General features: G+C 33.1%; 2 protein-coding genes across 3 annotated transcripts in view; one reads left to right on the plus strand and one right to left on the minus strand.

Moving 5' to 3' along the window:
- The window catches only part of LOC113403010 (uncharacterized), a 57,447-nt gene extending 49,382 nt beyond the window's left edge, over nucleotides 1-8,065 (minus strand). Inside the window, exon 1 of the mRNA XM_026643424.2 lies at nucleotides 7,990-8,065. The gene's annotated coding sequence lies outside the window, so the exon portion shown is untranslated. The remainder of the gene's footprint in view (nucleotides 1-7,989) is intronic.
- A 268-nt stretch (nucleotides 8,066-8,333) lies between these two features.
- Nucleotides 8,334-25,922, plus strand: part of LOC113402996 (protein TMEPAI) — a 38,247-nt gene continuing 20,658 nt past the window's right edge. Inside the window, exon 1 of one of the 2 annotated variants that reach the window (XM_064217375.1) lies at nucleotides 8,334-8,580. In XM_064217375.1, coding sequence (XP_064073445.1) covers nucleotides 8,473-8,580 — 108 coding nt within the window. In that variant the 5' untranslated portion in view covers nucleotides 8,334-8,472. The remainder of the gene's footprint in view (nucleotides 8,581-25,922) is intronic. The other variant, XM_064217374.1, reaches the window with a different exon arrangement.

The following is a 25,922-nucleotide window of genomic DNA, read 5'->3' on the forward strand; positions in this document are numbered from 1 at the left end:
TTTCCTTTTTCACAAATTAAAAGAGATCTATAGATTTTGATACGTAACTGGATGTATCACATTGCGAAGTCGGGACTGAGCTGGAATCTGAACAGGAAGTCTGGTTGGTTATACTTTTTTCATTATTGCTCCGGCAGGTATAGGCTTGCATTTGGAATGCGATGCAACTTGAATATAATCTCTTTAGTGTATATATAATATCGTATAATTGTTATAATTCTGTTCAATTGTAAACGTTTCTAAAATGCACTTTAAATTTTTGTATTTATATGGTTTAAAATAAAATAATATGTTTGAATAATTATACATTTTTCATTATTTTAGAATTTGAAATTTCGAAAGAGTTTAGTTTTCTTATCAGATATCGGATTCCTAAAAAACTAAATAAGTGCATTTAATATCATTTTTATCATTCAACGCTAGTGCTGTATAAGTAGACAACAACAGAATGCTACACGATAATGCCATGGTTGCAACACAGACCGGCGACGAACGGGTCGATGCTCGCCACAAAGATAATGTGGATTGATTAACGCTACCAACTCTCAATATAATTCACTTTTTTTTTCAATAGTGGTACGCTTGACTATGATCTTACTAATAAAAAAGTGTGATGGTATTTATTATTAAAGACACTTGTCTAAAATTTTAATCACTGTTCAAAATGTATGCATTAAAATCAAAACATTTCAATATAGCCGCGTAACAAACTATAACGTTTTGTTTTTTTTTATTATTCTCTATAATATTAATATTTCATCTTCTTGAGATCACTTCTTCAAAAATATTATTCGATTAGAAATAACAAATAAACTATGTAAGTACGTTTTAATTGTGATTCATGTTGTCAGCATACCATCCTTTTAGTCTATCCGTGGTCACTTTGTAAACTAGGAAACATTTTTTTCGCTATAGCCTGGAAACTTTTATTTCGCGGGATACAAATACTACTCACGATGGCGAGTTTTAATGAATCCAACCAGTTTGCTTCGTCATGCGTGCACAGACAGACAGTTTTGTTACATGTATAGTTTTGTATGTATTGGCTATCTGTGTGTATAGAGTAATGACTGAACATTTATTATTATGGAAACATGTTCAATGACGTAATTATAGGTAATAACCTATCCATCTGTGTTTTATCATCATCATTACCTTAGATATAATGGCTCTTTAGCGGATGATTTAGTCCAACACTGATTTCTCCCTTTATATATACACCTATATACAAATAAAATGACACAGCATTGCTTAACTAATCAACCACTGAACAATATTTAAAGGTTAAGCCGTTAATGTTTGTTTTTGCGTTAAATTGTTTTTTTTTTTTATTTAATATTAGCATTTGAAATGAAAATACATACTTAAATTTTAGGCAGTCGATCAAATAGATCATCTGATCATATGAGGTTCTCCTAATCACTGATAATGAAAGCATTGTCTGTCTAATTACTAAATATAAATAAATTGTCACATAAGCGAAATAAAGTATTCCTGTTTCGCAGTAAAATATATATAACCGGTGAATATTGTATAACTCATTCTTTAAGACAATTAATTATTACCATCCAAAATGTAGAAAAAAGTGTATCTCGTAAAAGTAAATGAAATATTGGTATAAAATATAGTTTCTGTATCCTGTTTTTAAATTTCATAAATGGGTATGTGTATTTTATACATTTTCAATTAAAAGTAAGTTAAATTAAGACTATCGTTCGCACAATTTGAACTCATTACTTTTTAAAGTAAAATCTAAAACATGAAATCGTAGTATCTTTTTATAAAACAATAATGTTTTTCTTCATTCTTATGGGCACTATTTGAATTATTCATGGATCCATTAAGTCAATAAATTATTTATGAACGCCTTTATAGTTATTATTATGCATTGTGTAATTTCTAACCTTTTATTGCACATATATTTTGTCAAAGCAAAAAATAAGGCGTGTTGTGATACCTGTTGCGAATAAATAAATAATAATTGCAAATATTAAATTCGTATGTATCACAACGTTGAAGCGGTGAGAATGATAGATATAGTTGGTTTTCTTATGTTATTTAAATCTATCTTATTTCTCCACCTGAATATTTACTTTTTAAATACCTTACGGGCTTATCTCTTATCTTGCTTACATAAATATATTTTAATAAAAAAAAACTTGAATAAGGAGTCACAGAACTGATATAACCAAGTCATAGCTAAAACATAAGTCTTAACCAAATATTGCGGGCTTAAGCCCGGGCAAACACCACATATCTTTTCTCCCATGCTCGACAATGAAAGAATACATCGTGAGGAAACCTGTATATTTCAGACAAAAATGTCCCATATGTGTCTTTCACCTAATCCAATAAAGGAATGAAAACCTTCTCCTTGATATATATGAAGGCTTTAACCTAGCAATGAGTCATTTACAGGCTATTGTTGCCATTTCACAAATCTATATCTAAATACCATTGATTAATCACGAAATCTCAGAAACTATAACACCTACAAACTTGATATCCGCTAAGAACTGTTTTTATGAAACTCCACCCCTAAAGGGTGGAAGGAGTGAAACGGGGTTTGGAAGTTTGTGTTTGATAAATTTCGCGTGAGTAAAGCCGCAGGTTCGGCTAATATTAATATAAATAATGGTTCCATAATTAACAAAACCGGTGCACATGCTAGTAGATGAATAAAAGTGATCTGCATTGAGGAACAATACTAAGATAAAAGTGCCCAAATTTCTTACCATATTCTTGTTCTTGTCATAACATACTTGTTACCTGACAAATGTGCTATCAAATATTTGATCTATAAATGAATAAAATATATAGAAAGTTTAATGTTACTTTTACTTTCGAGTAAAAAAACCGCCATGTTTTAGCTTGGGTGCCAGTAATAAAACTTTTTTTGCGTCATAGACCGTGAAAACGAAATACGCCGCGAATAATTTTGTGCACCTTATTATCGTCAAACATGATATCAATAAAAACAAAAAATACAACAACATATTTTTAACGCATTATTATTTTTTTGTCTTAGTTTTTACCATTAGTTGTGTAAACGAAAATATTCAAAATATTTTAATAAATTTAAGATACTAGCATATACTAATAAACAACATATTATTATACAATATTAGTATTTAAAATTATATTGTCACTTTAAATTCACTTGTGTTCTGAGTTTCTCTATATGGTAACACCATTAAATAATATTGAACTGTGATATGTTTTTAAGAACACCTTTTAAATAAATTATTGCAAGTCTTTTCGTAGCTTTCCCGTTAATAGATTTTATTTGTCAGACAATCTGCTTGTACGTTATTGTATGTTGCTGTTTCGTTGTAGTAATTGATAATTTATATCGTTTCAGCATGACGCCAAAACTTTACCGTAGCATCGGGTTACGCAGAGCTACGGCATAGTTACATATCACTTAATTTCATCGCTTCATTAAACATGTGTTTTTATTTGATTAATAATATACGGTCAAGATTTGAAAGAATAATATTTAGTTAAATTTTAATAAGGTCATTTTTGTAAACTATAACTTATAACTTAATTGATACCCATTATTAATAAAGTAATAAGTTTATTATCAATTGGTAGAGAGAAAACCTATTGAGTTAAATTAAAAAAAATTAAGAGTTTTTGAATATATTCTACAATTCACGATCATGATAAATGTTGAAAATACTCTTAATAATCTGATATAAACTTTTACTATACGCTGTTAATATGCATACGTATTCTTACGAGTGGATACATGTAGATGACTAGACCGTAAATAGATGAAATATTAGATTATTGAATTTTGTAATAGTTTTACTGAAGGTATATTTAGGTCACAAGAATCTAATTAAGAAAGAAATCTCGTACCTTATAGCGCATTTATTCGCCGTTCTTTGTAGTCATCATATAGCTGTAGCATTAGGAAAATTCTCATTTTCTTCTTGCTTTTTTTATATATATTTAGTTTTATTTGGTTTGCACGTATTTAAGCGTAATAGTAATGTGTCGTATAAAAGACATCAACGAGTTGACATATTAAGGTTTAAAATTTTTGACATTTAAAGGTAGAATAATGTATAACATAAAATAACCTTTACAATATTCGATAGCTGAAGGTTTACACATTATTATTTATAGAAATGTACGATTTTCAATTACTTAATTAATTACTTAATTATATGGTTTCATATTTAAATAGTTTTTCGTATCATTTATGACCAACGAATTATAAATGATACATTTCAAATAAATGCTAAGGTTAAAAGTAAATGAGGGTATTTTATTTTAAAAAATATTCAATTATTGCATATAAAACTTTACATTACTTGAAAATAATTACAGATAAGGGTTCGCATATCACATTGATAATGCAAGTGTCCGTAAAAGCGTCGTAAATAAAAAGACAATTCGTAAATTGCAAAATGTAATTGCAGGCGCTGGCGGCGAGCGGCGGCGGCGCGCCGAGCACCCGTGCTAATGAAAATTTAAAGTAACCGGTGCGGGCACTCATTGTTACCCAAGTTATAAGCTACAAATTGAGCACGCTTTAATCAAACCCATATTGTTTATGTGTAATAAAAATGTAAAAGCCTGTTACCGTCCCACTCGTAGACAAAGCTTCCTCTCCTCATGAGAAGGCTCTTATTACATAACCTTTAGAAAAAGCTATTTGGTAATAAAATTATTATTTACCTTAAGATTAAATTATCTTACACTTAAAAATGTAAAAAATGGTTTTTTATCAATAAAATAATTCCGTATATGTTTAATGATATTGTTTAATTTAACTATGCTACGAGTTAGTAAAAACTGTGAATGCTTTCAGACGGTTATTTCATTGTTTATTATTTTAGTCAAAATTACGTATCGTTTATGAATTGCGTCAGACATCGTGAAAGGGTGTGCGGTGGCGAGAGGGCGGGGGCAGTGGCCACATGCTCCGGTGCATCGCGACCTCGGTGCACTGACCCTCTAGTGCAGCTTGTAGCCTATGTCACAAGCCCGCATGTATATGTACAGATACGAAACATCCATATCACGTAAAACTTAATACATCAAGTAATGTCCATCTGCCTACTACGAGTAAAATTTTATAAAAAACAAATGGTAAATTTAGTTTAATATAAAAAACAAATGTTAAATTTAGATTACGAAGTAACTAACGCTATAACTAACCAATTACCATGACAACCAATATAATGATCCAGATTCCCACGATATCAAAAATTAGCTATGAAAATCTTAGTAAAACTTCTTGCTTTCTCGACTTATTACTTTTTTATTAGAAGAATCAAAGAGAACATGATAAAAATATCTATATTTCTATAACAACAAGTTTAAAAATAATATTTCAGCATTCGATATTTGAACGGGAAGTAAATTTTGTAAGGAACATCCTCATATTTTTGTGAATAACACGTAGAATCGTGTAGATCGTGCATATGCCAAAAATGATTTTATAATCGTATGTTTAAATATTGATAGATTAATATTGCCTAATATGTATATTCTATATCATTAAAATTACTGGCAACATACTCGTAGCATTTAGAAATAGCACAGCTCAAAACAATAACATTGCTGATTCGACGCTTAAAAATAAATATTATTCTTCAATAAGAATAACATTTAATAATGTCTGAAAGTTATTAACTTAAGTTGACTAAATTAAGGCATACGTTCATTAAGTAACTTCTTAATTTATAGGGAAAATAGACTCGTGCTTGTAGGGAAAAAAAATTGTATGTCTAATTATAATTGTAGGTACAGTATTACAATATCGATTATACAAAAATGTCATTATTTTCTCACTAATACATACGTTAATAAGACAATAACCGTTTATAAGATACCGCATGTTCATTAGATAGAGTGAAAACCGAGCGTGTCACCTTTTTAAACTACAATGACGTCACTCCAGCTACACTTGAGCATCATAACATGATTATAAAATTACTTACAGCCATTTGTGTAACAAAATTTATTACCGATGGAAGGTTTTAATGGTATAGGTAGGTGGAAGGGTAATTGGACCATCTGATGCTAAGTGTGACCACAGCCCAAAGACATATTAATCATTCTTAACAACGCCAATGCGTTAACAAACTTGGGAACTAAGATGTTATGTCCCTAGTGTCTGTAGTTATACTGGCTCATTCGCCCTTCTAACCGGAACACAACAACACGTATAGTATTGTTTAGCGGTAGAATATCTAATGAGTGGATCCACTCATTAGTTATTAGATTAGATTATTAGATTAGATGGTAAGGCCTACCCAGGCGGGCTTGCACAAAGCCCTACCTCCATTTGACTCGATTTACTACCCTAGAAGAGTTTATAAGATAGCGCGTCGAGTTTGTGCATAGCACAAACCTCGGGCACGCTTGGTCGAACGACTTGTGGTATCTAGCCTACTCTAAATCTGTAGTCGCAAGGCAACTATCATAATTTTTGCCTTTGCATTTTTACTAAGCGGCGCTGTTCAATCAGTGGGCTGAATAACATTCAGCCAATATCTTAAATAGTCTGCATTCGGCTCTTCTGAAAGTAGACGGTCATATTAATAATTTGCTGAAAGTCTCATATAATTTTATTTAAATGAATAATAATAGGCAATAATTGTGTAATAAAAAGATAGAAATATTAGAATAATAAGAAGAGATATTATTAATAATTATTTACTATGTATTGATGATGCTAATATATCATAAATATATCATTATTGCGACCTTAACCAACCTCATAATAATAAACTGTGTCATCAATTTCGAAAGAAACAAAAGCTTTGAATAATGACACAACACGATACAAACACATTAATTAAATTCCTAACACTGCCACATTCATTAAGAGTTGTCATATAATCGTCGACATGTTATATCATACAATCTTGCATCCTTGTCTCACTTTAAATAACTAGGTTGTCAGTTCACCTATCTATTTAAAATTTAAAAAATAAGAAACTATATAGGTACATCTATATAAGACGACGACAAAATTGTTATGGACTTGGGCCTTTACGTAACGGCTCTACTTGCATTTCCAGACCCGAACTGCCAACTTCCAAGCTCTGGGCTACACGAATAACCAGATAATGTAAAAATAGTAAAAGAAGCTTATGTACTCGTAATTAAGTAAATTTTAATGCAATACATCAGTACTAGTCATTATTTGGAAAATAAATAAAACGACTAAAAAAATAATTATAAGACGGATTGCGAAGTTTTCTTTAAATACGATCGAGCAGATATTTCTTGCAAACCATGATACCGTATTAATAGTGTCTCTAAGGCCCTTAAATATAAAGTCATCTTTGTTGGCATACCAAATCATACTATGCTTTTTTATAACAATGTAATATTCATATTTTGTCATATTAATATTATCGTTATAAATATTAGGAACTGAGAAGTAACTAGCATATTTTGGACAACCCCAGTTAATAGATTAGTATATAAACCTATTTTAAAAATTAATTATTAATAATATGAGTAAAACCGTTAATTCAATTCTGATTGTATAAATAAATTATTGTAAGTTATATTCGCTACAATCATCAATGGATTATCACAACGTATCCATATTTATAAGTTTTCATAAATTGTAAACCTGAATGTAAATTCAGATAAAAAAGTTGATTAAAATAGAGATATTTTTTCTTCGTAAAGAATAATTATACAGGTGGAAGTTCCCGACGTATGAGAGTTCAACGTAATGTCAAACACCTATCTATATCAGAAATAATTTTACGTCTAAATATAAACCATGCATAAGAATTCACAACACAGTGCGCGAGACAGTGAGATAGTGCGAGTCTCTGTTTCCTTGCCAATTGCTGCGACATTGTATCTATTGACACGGACCGAACCACGTTTGCCGACGACTATTTTAAGTGGAGAACCGGCGCACATGTCGCGCGGTAAAACGCGTTGCAGGTCCTCCTAAAGCCTGGACGTTGGTCAAGCTCTTTTAATGAAAGAATAATCAACCTGTAAGAGGACATCGACGCCCGCAGTTAAGTCGTCGATACGTGCGGCCGCGCTACATATCGCATCACCGCCCGCCCGCAATTTCACGTAAAATTGGCAGCGCGCGGCGGGCGGGCAGCGGCGGCGCGGAGCGTCGCTCCCGAAATAGTGTTCGGGCGCGGTCGTGCGCCGTCGGAAGCGGCGCCCCAGTCGCCTTGTGGCAGCGCGCGCGCACCCGCGTCGCGTCCTAACCGCCGTCTGCGTCACCGCACGCACGCCCGCCCGACGGAGCGAGGGCACGAACGTACTGCACGGCTCCACGGTGCGCGTATTTCGGTCGCGAGGAGGCCCCGGGCCGCGTCGGGCGCGCTGCCCGCGCGCTGGCCGCCGTGCTCTGGTGGTGGTGCGTGGCGCTGCTGCGGCTGGTTGCGCTCTGCGCGCCTCCCCCCGGCTCGTCCGGCGTCGGCGCGCCGCCGCCGCCTTCCCCCGCCCGCGCCGCGGAAGATGCGCCCTCGGCGCCGGCTTGCGCGGCCTGCGCAGGTGCGTCCTCCAACGCTACCGAACCGACGCCGCCGACGTCGCCGCCTGCGGTCGATCCGCCCTCACACACCGGTCAGTAATTCTGTCCGCTCAAACTGTCTATACTCATATCATGTCATTAATATTCATAAAAAATCCGTACCGTATCAACATGTGACCAACATTAAACACTTTTTAAATTACCTGAAAATTTTCAATGAGAAATTGTGAAAAGTTTAACGTTACAAACACCAAATAATGAATAAACGAGTATATTAAGATTAGAAACATCATTTAAATTTAAATCTTAATATTATATAATGCTAGTTTAGTAGTAGATAAAAAAATTCCACGATTCAACAAATTATTAAAATCACCAATCAGCAAAGGATTTAGCATTCTCCGAGATCCAAAAAGTATATAATATAAAAACATTCAGCAACTCTCTGATTTAATTTATGTTGATTAGCCAATTTGTAAACATAAATAACCACCTTAAAGAATCTTCATCATAGCTTTGAAATGGAAAGTAATTTCATTGTATAGAGATGTAGTATAAAGATTTAAAATTATATACATATGTATAACCAGAGTAACTTTTCAGTACGCTCGCGCCCTACTGTAAAAAAATCAATACGAACCTCAGTCACCGCCCACACGTCGGTTGACTTTATCAAGACTGACACTACACCTAATAAAACTATACATAGATAACGAATGGTCGAAGACAAAACAATATTGTGCGATAAGATGGGAAGGTAATCTTAAAGGTGTAGTAAAAAGTGTATGATAAAAGCACGCAGTATTTTAGCAAAGGGCTCACCAATGTGGGTTATCAGAGCGAAGGTTCCGTCGCATGCAAACACCCCTCGCACTAAGAAGCCTGCCACCCTCTTCCCTCATATAAGACTTGACTTCACATTGCGCAGATAACGAGGTCCTCAACACAAGAGCTCGGAGCTCATTTTGATATCTAGACTTACAATATTGCTGCGTAATGCTTCTTGGAATTCGATACTTGTTATATTATCACGTAGACAGGTCACAGTGACAATTAAGCGGCTGCGATAACCATTCAACTGCTGTGATAAGTGGGAACAATGTAAATGTACATATATTAAGCTCTTATGTTTTCACTACATTAATTGTGCGATTATAATTCGTCGAGTGGACGAAAATCAATAATAATCGTTATTGAAAATTTTTGGAAAACATATTTTATTCAATATATATTTCAATTTGCATATTTCGAATATTATTTCTACTATTATATCCAAATTGTTTATATTGATAACTCTAAAGCCAAACAAAAACAGATTAAAATCAATTGTACGAGTGTCTTTCTCACCTTCTTTATATTTAAGTTGTAAAAATAATGATGAATCACTTGGACAAATGTATTTTCATTTGTCTATAAGTATGATGATTTATGAACAACAGTTTTAGAAAACGTTTACGTGGTGGTGATGTTAACGCGTAAATTAACTGTATATATTAGCTATGCTTGTTTTGAGTTGCAAAACATTAAATTATGAGATAAGAGTTAAATCCAAATGGTTATATTGACAAAAATAAAACTTTGGTGAACGAAAGATTAAACAAAGACACTGAAGTCAGTTTTCGTTTTCGCGGTTCGTTTTTTGTTCCTTCATGAAATTACTACCTGATAATAAACTATCATAAAATTACATAGTTTATTTCAATAGTTAACATATGCTTTTTAGTATAAAACACAAGAATGTAGAAAGTTTAACTGCATGTAAAAGAGAAAACTAACTTCTCACTGTTCTAGTAGCTAACTAATAAACCTGCAGATCCTGAGATCCAGAATTCTAGAGTTGAGCCGGAAACCACCTGGTGGCAGGGCTTTGTGCAAGCTCATCTGGGTAGGTAACACCCATTCATTACATATTCTACCGCCAAGCAATGCTTAGTATAGTTGTTTTCCGGTTTGAAGGGTGATTGAGCCACTGTAGCTACATGCACAAGGGACATAATATCTTAGCTCTCAAGCTGATGGCGATTTAGCAATGTAAGAAATGGTTAATATTTCTTACAGCGCTTTATCATAATATGGGTGTAATATACGTAAATATTCGTTTTACGCTTAGGTAGTCGGAATGAAAAATAGTGATCCCGAGCGTACAAAAAATAATCACTTGGTTATGAATTATTATTAAGTCACAACCACACATCAATTATAATTTTATTTTGATAACAGCTCAGATAAACAAAATTCACACTTACATTAGCAAGCAAAAGGAAAAACAAGACTGAAGGTATATTGGCAGCGGTATTTAATGACACAATGTTACAAGAATACGCAATTATGTCCTTACTTCATAGAGATACAGATAAGATAATTTGGGATATGGGCTTGATTTTAGACACAAAATCGGCTCACATCGATCACATTATTATGACAGCTCCAATGTCCAGAGAGGACTTTGTACTGAGAAATAGTAAGGATTTTAGGAATCTTTCTACCTTAATTCAAGTTTAATTGAAAGTTTAGTTAATAAGTATTGGACCGTGTTTTAGTTAGGCAACCCATTTATTGTTTATTAATATTTGTAGTACCTAATATATAATCTTTGTGATCATCAAATAACAAATGAGGCTATATATTTCTTATAACGTACTTCACTTTAACTTCCATTCTTTGATCCGTCACAGTTCCAGTGCTGACGATTAATATTTATCCAAATTAACTTACATTATATTAATATGATACATAAATTAAATTAAACTTAGATTTTTATTTAAATTTTAAACTTATTTGTCTTTTACTCTTACTAATTGTCTTTATTTTTTTATGAGATTTATATAGAATAATTATTGTTACTTTTGTTGGACGATTTGAATAAATCAATAAATATCTAAATTCCTAATTCACCACCAAGACAATTCCTCCTGTCATATTATTTTATGACTACAAAAGCTTTCGCGTAAAAATTATCAAAAAGCTTCATTCTTATTTGGACTTCGCTAAATGAGGAAATAAATAAATATAATGAAGAATATATATAATACATATAATTATCAATCTTTACATGTAAATCCATACATCTAAAAATTGATAAATTTAATAATAAAACCTCACGGATAAAGTGCCAGGGCTGCTATAAATTAAGTCCTTACTTACCTTCTATAAGTCCGCTTCTAATTCACATTCAATTCAGTTTCATCGTTGAGGGTATTTCCTGAACAAGAGAAATCAAACCTGAAAAACTACAGTGCTTTCATCAGTGATTCGTAGTCTATACACATCGTTAATACTGCGAGCCGTCTGCGCCGCATTAGCGGCTTGTAGTTTCACGAGTGATTTTTTTTATACTTACGATACCATTTCAAAAAAGAAGTTCACTGAACTCTCATCGGTAAATAGTACATCTACTAGATCTAATAGTTCACCATTTATTAAATCAATGTGGAATTACAGAATTCATGTTTCATCTACTATAAAGTAGGTATATTTACGAAGGTACAAAACAGTACCCAAACAGTAGCAATTGCTTGGATATCCAATAAAAAGTCAAACATTGGTGCAATATCTCTTCAATTGTTTTATTGAGTGTAAATCATTGTTTTATTATAATATATAAGAAAAAATACAAAATTGCAATTACAAATTGCAAGGATTCATATTTCTTACTAAAACTATAATGCTCATTCAAGACAAGCATACGTTTTTATTCGACCCCCGATATATTACATATACTATGTTGCATAACTTCAATATGTAAATAGTACTTTATACACGAATTTCAAAAAGGACAAACCTTCTCCGCTCCCTTATTTAACGCACTAAAGTGAGCTTCTAAGATCACCACCTTAGGTTGTGCTGTTTGTCAGTCTGCAGCCTCTGTTAAGAATTTATTAAGACATGATATGGCGGTTATAATATACATCGTTGTGTGATTAAAAAATCTTTCCAGTATTTGATTCTTATAAGCGACACTAATAAAACTGTATTCGATACTTAAAGTTTAAGAATGTGAATGCGTGCTTAAAATAATCTATTTACACTCCATTTTTTATATAAATGCGGATGGGTTAATGGGCAACCTAATTGTAAGTGGTCACCACCGATCGTAGAGATTGACTCTGTAAGAAATTTTATTCATTACTTACATCGCCAATGCGCCGCCCGCCTCTATAACTCAGATATTATGTCCCGTTTGCCTGTAGTTATACTGGCTCACTCACCTTTCAGTTAAGTATTGAGTGGTACCTAACCAGGCGTACTTGCACAAAGAGACCCTACTACCAAGAGAAAGCCCTATAAACATGTAACTGAATCAACAGAGCCGGATCTACCACATGGCTTATTGGGCTTCAGCCTAGGGCCCCGTGGATTCAAGAGGGCCCCAGCTAAGTCAAGTCAAAGTCAAATAAGACGATAATGCGAAAGAATTCATAACTTTATTAAATTAAACAGATCGTATGGTTTGCAGCCCTACGAGTCCTGCAATTAATCAAACCCATTCAATTAATTTAAATCAAGTCCTACGTTCAGATATGTCTTAGGTGGGCTCCTAAGTAGTGTTACCCCAGGGCCCCCTAAACTTACGGTCCGGCCCTGTGAATCAATATTTTACAGCAATCCTATTTCAAGATACCATACCATGTCCATGCGAATAAAATTGAAGTTAGGATTAATATTTTCAAGACAATCACTTCAGAATTATGCCATCTACCTGAAATTGTACATAAAACACAAAAAAGGAATACATACATGTTTATTTAAATACTACCCTAAACTACATCAGCTGAAATAATGATATAAATAATGAATCATCACAAATAATATTAAAGCGTTATACGACTAACAACATCGTCATAACATGGAATACATTTGACAGAACTTTGTAAAAAAATATTCAAATTTACAGGAATAATTATTGTGATGTGTAATTCATAACTTGTAATATTAGTAATTCAAAACTTCATTGACTTGATTCTAATTCTGTCACCGAATAAATATACATAATAAAAGATAAATTTTCAATCAGTAGCCGAGCATAAAATATATAATCCTACGCTGAATGATATTAACGAAATGGAATATTGCTAAATGCTGCCCATTTCGTGGAAATTAACTTCTTCGAATCCTTAGAAAGCGGATTTCTAGAATAAGGGATTAGGTACATTTTAGTGTCTCGGCATTAAATAAAACGGGGTGGTGGAGAGGGGAGAGGTTTGTTATGGCGGCGGCAGGAAGCGGCCGGTGGCACGTGTAAGAGCGGCCTTGAGACGGCAGGTCGTCGAACGCGGCGCGCCGCTGCCGCCGGCAGACGCAGCCGCCGCCTGACGTGCGACGCCCAAGGGACGATAGACCCGCGAAACCATAGCCTTTGTGCCAATCTCCCAATCTAGCTTATACGAGAAATATATATAAACGTGTAACAATCGTCTTATACTGGCGATGGTCTAATGGATTCATTGTATGCATCGTAAATAGATAACATTTATTGTAGTCTTGCAGACACGTTTCTTTTAATTATTTACACTCTGAAGAAATTGGTATTTTTGCATTGATTTGTACATTCTTATATCACTTAAAATACAAATGTGTCTCTTTCTCTCATCGACAGTCAGTCTCATAAACAAAACATCGGGGTCATCGCAACAATGCACTATTCAATTCGACGTCATGCTAAACAAATTCCTCGCGAAATTGGATGTAACATTTGAATTTGATTACGACGCTTAATTGTTATCACCTAATACCTAAAGAGTTCGGTTTTTGATTATGTTATTTTAGTTTAACGCATTTACACTTGTCTGGTCGTATGAATAATAAAATAATATAGAAGTAATACAAGAAAGTGGTATCGACCGTGCGTCGAGGTACGGAGACTTGTTATTATCAGGCTGATAAAGGATGAGGGAGGGCAGGCCTAGCAGTGAGGGGGCGGGGGAAATAGGTCGCGAGGCCATCGCCCGAGCTCGGCCTTACCGCCAGCCGACTGAACCGCTTCGCTACCCCTGCGCCAATTCCGCGCTACGTTCGAAAATCGTCACAATCTTATTCCTATTATAAAAACGTAACCTCTGCGTAAATTTCGAGTAAGACACTCGGGAAGATGTGTATGTATAGTAAATTATTCTGTTGAGATATTCTATATTAAGGGACATATTTAATACCATAACAAAACATATATAGTATGGTAACATAAATTTTTTTTTAATTATATACGCAATAAATCTGTTGTTTTAATTCCAATAACTTGGTCGTTCATCTAATTTCTTCCAGAACTGTTTATGCTCCTTATATACCTGAAACCTATACTTACATATTAAAGTATCGAATAACTTAATACGAGTTCTACTTTCAGTCTATATATATATATATATATATATATATATATAGACTCAATTTACATAATAATCTTCATCTAACTGACTGACCCGACAGACGTTGCCCTGTATCTTTGCTACAAATTAATATCGAATTCAAATTGATATAATTCATTAAAAAGATAATAATTTAAAAAACATAATTATTATAAGGCTTTAAGATAAATAACATTCATAGTTTTATTTTGTAGCGTGTAAATATTCTTACAACCACAACTCATAAATATCACCAACTATAGTTTAGAATACTGCAAGTCTATCAAGGAATATATATATCATAAGCTGTTCTACTACAAATCAATAATACTAGTTATTGCTATATTGATATAAGAAGTGCTAAAGTCAAGTTATATTTTCAATTCCTTTGGGCAAAAGTTACACTTAGATACCAGGACAATATAAATAGATTTTTTTTTAAAACAAAATACCGGAGTGCGCACATAGATGTAAGATAAAACAAGCTTTAGATTCTTGATTTGGAAATATTGATAGAAATTAAACCTGTAGTTGAAGGCAGATGCACTTCGTATCTAGTTCGACATAATCAACTAGAACGCAAACCCTCATGACTTCAACTGCTTCTTACATTTCTAAATCAAGAATCTAAAGCTATATAGTTTATATATTTCCATTCGCTTTTATGTTTTTTTAATACGATAATTTATATTTTTAATTTGTTTTCATCTTTACGCCCGTTGTAATATTCAAGTTATCTTATAAATTATATATTATTGTGTTTATGTTATGGAAATAAAATTTACTATGATAAATCGCTTGAACGCTGTTAGTATTTTTAGTTCCGTTGGAAATCCAATATCGCCGTCTTGTCACACCCACAGTCGAAATCGAATCATCAAATGTCATACTCCTTCAAGTTATATAGGCCACAAAACTTTTCAAAGTAACACATAATATGAATATCAAATCGAATCAAATCAATTTTATTCAAGTAAACTTCACAACGAAGCGTTTTAGAATCGTCGATATTAAAAAACTACCACCGTTTCGGAAAGCAGCCTCCAGCGAGAAGTAACGGCAAGAAACTCGCATAGTTGCTCTTTTCAAATAAACAGATTTACAATGCTGTTTTTTTTACAAAAATGAGTGTCTTGTTATGGAACCCGAGCCTAAATTCAGGCGTTTTTTTCTAAAAAGTACTCATTTAATGAATAATAAGACTTATTTATTAATTTAGTCTTAATAAACTTTTTAAATTTCGTAAATGGTAAATTGGTTACATTTCCCGGTATCTTATTATATATGCGTATACCATTGCCCAAAAACGTTCTCTGTACCGTATGCAAACGGAAAGTAGGGGTTACAAGTTTATTCTTATTTCTTGTATTAATAGTATGTATATCAGCTTTTATGGGATACTTTTGTATATTCTTCTGTATGAACATTATATTATCATAAATATATTGTGAAGCAGCCGTTAATACACCTATTTCTTTAAATTTATCGCGTAATGATGTCCTAGAGCTAATATTATAAATAGTTCGGATAGCTCTTTTCTGCAGAACAAATACTATTTCAATATCTGCTGCATTACCCCATAACAACATTCCATATGACATAAGACTGTGAAAATTACTAAAATAAACTAGTCTAGCAGTACTTATGTCCGTGAGTTTTCTTATTGTTTTTATTGTCTTAGTTTCCTTGCTAAGGCATACAAATGGGTGCCTCACTGAAGTTTGGAGTCAAGGGTTATTCCTAGAAAGGCCGTCGACTCAACAAACTCAAGCCTTTCATTATTCAAAATGACGGCAGAAGAATTTGATTTGACATTTGGCAGAGAAAACAAAATACATTTAGTCTTTTTGGCATTTAGTACCAAATTATTTATGTCAAACCAACCAAGAACCCACGACAGAGCACTGCTTACAACGTCATAGTTGTTTATTTTTCTGTCGAGTTTAAAAATAAGGGATGTATCATCTGCAAATAGTACAATGTCGCAAGTCTTATTTACAAAATAAGGTAAATCATTTATATATATTAAGAACAGGAGAGGTCCTAAAATTGAACCCTGTGGTACACCCATTTGCGCCAGAGCGCCATTTGACTTTGCACCGTTAACAACAACCTTCAAAACTCTTTCATTAAGGTAGGAGGAAATTAATTTCAATGCAGGGCCCTTGATTCCATAATATTTATGTTTTTCTAGAAGAATATCATGCCCAACGCAATCGAAAGCTTTTGATAAGTCACAAAAAACTCCAATAGCATTTTGTGACTTCTCCCACGCATCATAAATGTGCTCAACAAATGCTATACCCGCATCAGTAGTCGAGCGACCTTTAGTAAAACCGAACTGTTGAGAATGCAATAGCTTATTTGAATTAAAAGTATAACAACAATTGATTAAGCATTATCGGTCTATAATTGTTTGGGTCATTTTTATCACCGGACTTAAATAAAGGGATTACTTTACTTAATTTTAATAGATCTGGAAAAATACAAGATTTTATACATTTATTAAAGATGATAGTTAAACAAGGAGCCAAATCGACAATTACGTTGTTAATAATTGTAACTGATAGATCCCCGGTTTTTTTAAGATTTAATGTTTAAAATTTTTTAATACATCGTACGGAGTTATACTCTCAAAAGAAAATTCTAACTCATTTTGGGGAATGTAACATTTAATTAAGTCTAAGGCGTCATTGGGTGACGCATTAAGTCCTTTAGTAGTATTCAAAGGAATATTAGAGAAATATTCTTCGAATTAGTTGGCCACATCTAAATCTTCACTTACAATATTCCCTTTTATATTAAGGGTTAATTGCCCTGCATCAAACTTCATTCTGCCTGTCTCTGAACTTATAATATCCCAAGTAGTTTTCATTTTATTTTTAGAATTTAGGATTCTACTTTTAATATGCAACGAACGAGCTGTTTGACAAACTTGTTTAAATAACTTGGAATATTTTTTAACAAAATTGAGAAATTTATAAAACGATTATATTTCTTAAGTTCATATAGTTCATATAATCTATTTCGACTTATATAGATACCGGTAGTGGCCCAGTCTGAGAACTGTATTTGATCGTTTAATTGGCCTACAAGTGATTTTCCGTTTCTTTTGTTTTTCTTTTATACCTATTGACACCATTTGGCCACAGTGATCCGATGTTAGGTTTGACAAGATTTCCTTATTAACGGCCTCACAATTACAAAACACGTTATCTATACAGGTTGCGGAAGTTGCCGATATTCTTGTAGGTTCAATCCACATCACACACGGAAAAACAATACCTTTTCTTCTGATGCAATCGGGTAAAAAGAAAATAAAGATATTCCCAGATGGTACAAGCCCACCCCTAAACAGTAACGTTCATAATAAAATAATTGCCAGGCGAATAGTGAGTGACAAAACAGCATGCTAAGAACGTGAGTCTGCTAAATTAATCATTAGCCGCCTGTAAATTTCCCACTGCTCGGCTAAGGCCTCCTCTCCCTTTGAGGAGAAGGTTTTTGAGCCGAGATGGCCCAGTGGTTAGAACGCGTGCATCTTAACCGATGATTTCGGGTTTCAACCCAGGCAAGCACCACTGAGTTTTCATGTGCTTAATTTGTGTTTATAATTCATCTCGTGCTCGGCGCTGAAGGAAAACATCGGAAACCTGCATGTGCCAAATTTCAACGAAATTCTGCCACATGTGTATTTCACCAACACGCATTGAAGCAGCGTGGTGGAATATGGTCTAAAAACCTTCTCCTCTGCTAAATTAATATTTTACAGCAAAGTTTTTTCACATGCTTGAAAAGTGAATGCAAGAATAAATAAACTAATTGCTTTTAAATGACTTACTGCTGAGCTCAAGGCGGGATGAATTCTAAACACAAATTAAGAAATTAAAGAGTATGGATTAAACAAATCACCAAGATCCTCTGGATACATGCAGGTTTTTTATAAGTTTTCCTATAAATTATATTATTGTTTTAAACCCCAGGTCGTGCCGACAAATGTTATTGGATTACTGACTGGGAAAGCACAAGAAGCAACTGGTCCTGAACTCTTTCCGGCCTTGTCGGATTTGCCGTACCATATCTGATAATGAGAGTATACGAATAGTGCACCTATGTTTGTGCTATCACTTGTAGGATAATATTATGTCCTGCGTAATTTAGGACGACATCATCATTATCATTGATTTTTATAAGTATTTTATAAATTTCATCGACTTTTACCGCCGAAGATTTTTATATCGTCATTACGTCCACTAAAACCTATGGTTATAATAAGCCTAAACTTAAAATACATTAAATATACATTAAAAAACTGACGTAGATGAACGCAAAAATAACATTCATCAGAAAATTGGTCACTGCGGTACGTTGTCGATTTCGTTTTTAGTTTATCATAATATTTGAATCCATTATTTTTGTGGTTACAGAGATAATATTATATAACTAGAACGTAAAATTTTATGTACACTAGACAATATCAAGAATTAAATTAAATTTGAAATATTTCAGTTACATTTTCAGTATCTTAATGCGACAATTCTATGGTAATATGTCAATAGCAGTGATGATTGAATATCAAGGTGTAGTGGTAACGTTTTGTAGAGGACAGTGGGACATACGAATGGCTTGCACCGCTGCGCCGCCGCACGCGCCCGAAATAACCCGCGAAACACGACGAAAACAATTGAGACCGCGCTTGCGCCCTCACGAGAGCGCAAAAATGACAGGGAAATATGCACAGATAGAGTGCTAATTCAACGTCTGAAGCTCCGTTAGAGAACTGAACCCGTGTGCTGTATACAGGATCTATTAAAAATTCGGTTTAGAAAGCAAAACTATAACTCATTGATTTATTGCGACATACAAGTAGTTAATTTGGTAAATTTTAAATATCACAAAAGAGTAATGTTACTTTATTTACGAGGACAATATATATAAGGCTTCATTAATATTTGTTTACAACTTCTTATTTATACTCTCTAGCGGCGTCGTGAGAGCTATTAATGTATCTTACAAGCTGTTGAACGCAAGGTATTTTAGTACGAGCAATACCAATAGGTTCTCAGTGTTTAGCAGTTTTGCCTCAATTAAACTAGATAGTATAGTTATATGGGTTAGAGAGTTCACCATCTTAGAGTTAAGCTACTTTAAATAATATTTCGTTTTGGTCTTTTTCATTAAAAGCAAGACTAGCAAGTCCTTTCCATGACTTCATTTTACTTTTTGTGTTATATAATTGTTTTCAAGATTTCGTTGAACTTTAATGGATAACTACCTAAAGAAATCAGTGTCATTCATGTAGAATCTGATATATGATGTACATAAAATATATGAGATCAATCATTCTATCTAGAAAAATTACAAATTGAAACTTTTTTTTAACGATGTTATTTGAGTATTTAAAAACATATAACTGTTAATACTCGAATTTTAAAACAGTTGCCTCCAAGACATAAAAAAACAATTTCACTTCATAATCACTCTCATTTTATTTTGCATTAAAATAAGTAGCAAAAGTTTATACTGATTTCAAATTTTCTCCTACTCCAATACCATTAGTAAAGTTTTATGGAAATTGCCGATTGACCATACTATTCTTTCAGAATCTCTGCCTGATAATTTTGAAAATTGATGGATAGTCTCTTAAGAGCATTTTCCTGCGTCTAACCTTGCCCCATCTCATGTTTCTACACATTATAAGTATTCATGTAAGATTATTTTATCGTGGATTTATGTAGCATACATGCGTATAACAGCACGCACGTAGGTAGCTACCGTAAACAGTTCGTAAACATGTATTCGTTCAATGAATGTCTGGTATGCTCGCCTCATGGTAGTCTAAGTAAAGCATTCTTTAAAATAGATCGCCAGCTACACTAAAGTTTATAGACTTGTGAACTATATTTTTTTCGTGGTATTCATATATCACAGTAATTTAAAAATTTAATGTAAGAAAATTAACAATTATTGTACTATAAAAAACACCTAAGTATTACAAGTAATATTAAGATTTGTTTTAGTATACCGTTACTAGCTACGAACAATACTTACTACATTTTATACTTTGCATGGTCAAAGATATCATTCTAAAATTCGGCCCCCACGCCTTTGTTTATACTATGGCAATATTGTGCTTTGTATTTATTAATGTAAATACAATGAAACTCAGGAATTAGATAAAAACTCTGAATCATATTTATTTCTATAGACTGTTATCAGCAAAATTTTAAAGATAAAATATAAACTATGTTACATTCATTTATATTTGTTGCGTTAAAAATCGTTTTATGGTTGATAAATGTCTCACCTAACATAAAAAAAAACCAATTTAATTTTTATTGTTTGCTTAAGCTTTAACCCAGAACGTATCATCTGTAAGGTTCATGAAGAGTCTAAAGCATAGGTAGACCACATTAAGTATAGAAAACATGAATATATTATGATCTTAGCATGTGATAAAAACTTACAAACCATCATTTCATAAACAATATTCATATTTACTAGTAACGAAATTCGTGCGCTTATTTCTTTGAAGCATTAAACTAATATTTTTTATAAATATTTATGGTGCCCTACCTGTCAAAAATAGGAAAAATATCTCTCATAACATCCTATACTGGTATTTTAACCTTAAAAAAACTATCCACTGGCCCTGAAGGCAGTAACAACTATTATACCCCATATAATGATGATATAAACAAATATTACACAATAAATATCGAGTCAAACAATCTGTTCCCCTGTACTTTTCTAATAGTAATAAATATCTTACCACCAATATCATGTATTGTATCTCATATAATTATTCCACAAGACTAGATGATTCATTGATGAGCACGTGATTTTTAACCTAAGATTAGACAAGCCCGGCAAGCACTACTGAAGTTTCATGTGATAAATTGGTGTTTAAAATTCATTTCGTGATCAGCGGGTTACGAAAGTATTGGTTTCAATTAGGTACAAAGTATAAACAGCAGACTTTCATTTCAATTTACTTGTTACTTATAGTTTCATATTATATGTATATTACAAAATGATGTTAGTTATGATTATGGAAAATAAATTCGGCAGCGTTCGTTTAGAAAGCACCTGAGATGACAATTGTCGCTCTTAAAAAACAGTATCACTCTAATAACAATAACTTAACGCAATTTAAGTAATACAAATTTATAGAGAGTAAAAGTGAATAATACAATATCATAGAGCACAATTCCATTTATTTATTTACTGATTTATAAGTGAATCTGGTTCTTACAAAAACAAATGTTTTATAGGTCATTATCTGGACGCCCGTTATCCTAGATAACATCCACTCATCAGTACTTCCTACCCTCTTAAATGTGACGTTGTTAGAAGGCAGTGGAGTAGAGGCAGAAGAGAGAGCGTATCATCTAAGTTCAATTGGCAACAAATTAACAGGTTATGGAATGGTTAACACTTCCTACAATGACGACGCCTATCTGAGAGACTACTTCAGGTTCTCATTAGCCAGACTGCCTCCAAGTACATACAAATAAATATAAACGAGGTACCTTTATAATTTAAAATTATTGTTATCATTAAAAAAGGTTTTTAATTTTTATTAAACTTGAACTGTTTTTAAATTGAGACTCTTTTATTCACAAGTGAAGCTTAAACTTCAATTTTTATTTTATATTCAAATAAATTTCATTCATAGCGGTTTATAGAGTCCTGCAGCAGAGAACAATGTTATCGTATACGAAAGATATATTGTTGACTGAGCGCATTTGATAGAAATAACTTTGGTTACAGACTTCCCAGATTAAAACGCTATTCTGCGAGCTAAGTGCAATGGAATTTAAGGAGTGACTTATACATAAATATATCTATACATGTATGTATGTGAGTATATGTACATATGTATCTCCTCTTAAATATACAGTAGCAGGCGTTGGCAATCGTTTGAAAAAAACAAGAATACTCCTATATTAATAATCCTTGAATACTCTACTAACCAAAACAGGCGATACGAGTTAGGTTTGGAAGAGTTATAGCACTTGCATGAAACGTAACATATGATTTCAATTTCATAAATTCAAAACAACTTCTTACTGTTTACAAGATTAAAGGATACAAAACTCTAAAAATAACAAATATTCCGTATACTAAATTTATAACCTTAATAATATATTTGAACTTACTTAATATTTAATTTAATAAGCAACACAGCACATAATTGATTACAATGTTGCTTCATTTCATTAAATCAAACCTTGATTTAAGTAACAACAATGTAACCTTTTTTTTTGTTATCCAGAAGAAATACTTGATACACATCAATCAATAAACGTATTGATATCATTGAATAGAGACTAAGTAAGTAGCGGAGCATTGATCGTAAACAATTGTTCGCGGCGCAGCTGCGGCAAGCGAGCTGACGCAGCGCACGGCTGCATGTTACTTATTTATAGAAAGCGAGTAACAGCGTACATCAGCACTACTCGACGTTGACAAACAACCCTAAGTTTAACACAAACTTCCACCACTCTTGCTGCGCGCTTGAGACACGCCCATCACTGAATGATTACTAATTGTACTACTTAAACTTAGACTTTAAGTCATATACGAATTATTATCGATCAAGATACGTAGTCTCACTCTAGTTTGATTTTTTTTTAACTACTGTTAACTACTCAGTTCTTTTAAAAGTAACTATTATTTATAAGTAAAAATTCCAGATTCAACATCTGAAGGATAAACATTAAACTTTAAAAATTAACAAGTATATTCTTGTTCGATTATTTATCCTAACATTATATTATTTAAGAAGAGCAGTAATTAATTTTGACTAACAAAATCGTCATGTGGACACTTTAAGGTACAGCTATAATACTGGGCAACGCTTTTCTATTGTGCAGTAACTAGTCATGCATTGCATACGATGAAGTATGACCAATTTACCTGTTATACAATTAATTAGAATATATGACGCAAGTGAGGCGCTTAGCCGGCCGCCGCTGCCTACGCTCACCTTCCTAATTACACTCCGTCTAGACAGACGTCGCAGCGTCCCGCCTGACACCTCCTTCCCCTCTGACCACCCCATATCATTTGATAAACGAATTGCCACGTGCATGTAATATAGCCGATAAGTACATTCATATTGTTAGTCCATTAGTAGTATATGTATGTATATCTTATCATAAAAAACTTACAAATATTTTTTATCAATCTAAAGTGACTGCAATTAACTACCACAATACAAAGTATTAGTAATAAGGAATGGTTGAACTTTTTCTCACAATTATAAATTTTAAATAAAACTTGAATTATTACCAAATATCACTAGAAATTACTCACATACCAACAGAAACACTAAATGAAATTAAGACGCTCGCACGTTGTTTTTCAAATCTTCAATAATGAAAAGTGACACTAATAGTAAAAGGAAAACATTATAACACTAAAATAAAATTACCCTGATTTCAATAGGTACTCTGAGAAATAATGGTGCTTGTCTTTTCAGAAAATAACATTGTCTCGCTATGTTTTTCGTTGAAAAAGTAAACATAAAAGTAATATTTAAATAAATGCTGGACCAAACTATCAATTTTATTTCCTCACCAGAACACAAAAACATGCGCGTACAGTCCGAAGTCTCGCTATAACTGTCTTGTTTATATATCTTTTTAACTGAAGCACAAAGCTCTTAATCTTGTTAATTTTATAAAACATTAATATATTAAGCATATTTGGTCAAAATAACATTTTTATAGAGATGATTAAAAAAGGCGCGGGTCTAGTATTTTTTGATTTTGTTGTAAGATATATGTCATATAATTAGATTGTATCTTCATTCCCAACCGTGCTTCTACAGCTTTATATTAAAATTATTTAGCTAAGCTTTCTTCTGTGTGCAATCGTATAGTAGCTTGGATAATTTAAGAATATATCATAGCGTACATTTGTCGCTCTGGTAAGACATAGGTCTCTAGGTCAGAGTTGCAGGTTAAATTCCAATTAGCAGATCAATTATTTTGTTTGCATAACATCATTTCGAACGTTTTTTATTTTATTTTTTAATATTTGCATTTGGATTTAGTGTTTCACATTGAAAAAAAAATTCTTGATACTTACCTTTACTTGATTAACCATTTTTAAATTATATCTATAATAAAATATATGGTACATTGATGTATGTATTTTAATTTTAAATCTATATTTCTTATGAATAGTAAATCTGTAAAGCTATCTCCGCCTGCCCCTCAATCCCACCGAGACTGACATGTAAATAAATAACTAGACTAATATGAATCGGATACCCCTCTTGTCCTCGTCGTAGAAAAGAGTTCTTCAATTAATCTTAAATATGTTTCTAAGCTACCAGGCAATTAATAATAAAATGGGCCTACAACGCTGTTAAAAGTTTCATTCATTCTAATGATTATCATCTTATCTTAGTTGTATATTTACAAAATGCATACCTACATGTTAACAAAATTTAAACAGAATCGGAGTTGTTTCATAAATAATTATTATCTATACCACCTGTACCATCAATATTCAAGCAGCTCGTTTAACATTCATTAAATATACGATTACATTACTGATCTTTATTTTTAATAAAGTTAATTTAACTATTTTACGGTCGATCAATTGAATTATTCGAATTCGTCCAGATATATACAAGCATTTATCTGTGAAAATTGCAAGACCAAGTGTACATTTAAGGTACAAGGTAGCTGAATCGCCCAGAAGCAGGTAAGCAGCAGCGTGAGCTTGCCACGTGGCCAGGTATTGCCAGCTGGAGAAGCTATTTTGGTGATCGCTGGCAGGCCCCGGCAGACCGACACCAGACGTCGCCGCCGCCCCCGCGCTCTTCCAACCTCTAAAAATAGCCGCACTGTGCATTCTTGGGCGAACGATGTCGAATTTTTGTCGAGTACGCGCGTCCTCATGCCGTTTGTTTTGGCGTAAGAGACTGGCCGCAACCTTCGACCGCGGGACTGTAGCTACTGTGATCTCATTTAACATCCGGTTCACGTGGATCTTGTTTTCGCCGATGTTGCAAGACGTGTCACATATTATACATAACGGCTAATCGAAATAAACGCGCGTTCAGAAAACGAATCCGT

This window comes from Vanessa tameamea, chromosome 16, assembly GCF_037043105.1.
Source record: "Vanessa tameamea isolate UH-Manoa-2023 chromosome 16, ilVanTame1 primary haplotype, whole genome shotgun sequence".
Classification (NCBI taxonomy): Eukaryota; Metazoa; Arthropoda; class Insecta; order Lepidoptera; family Nymphalidae; genus Vanessa; species Vanessa tameamea.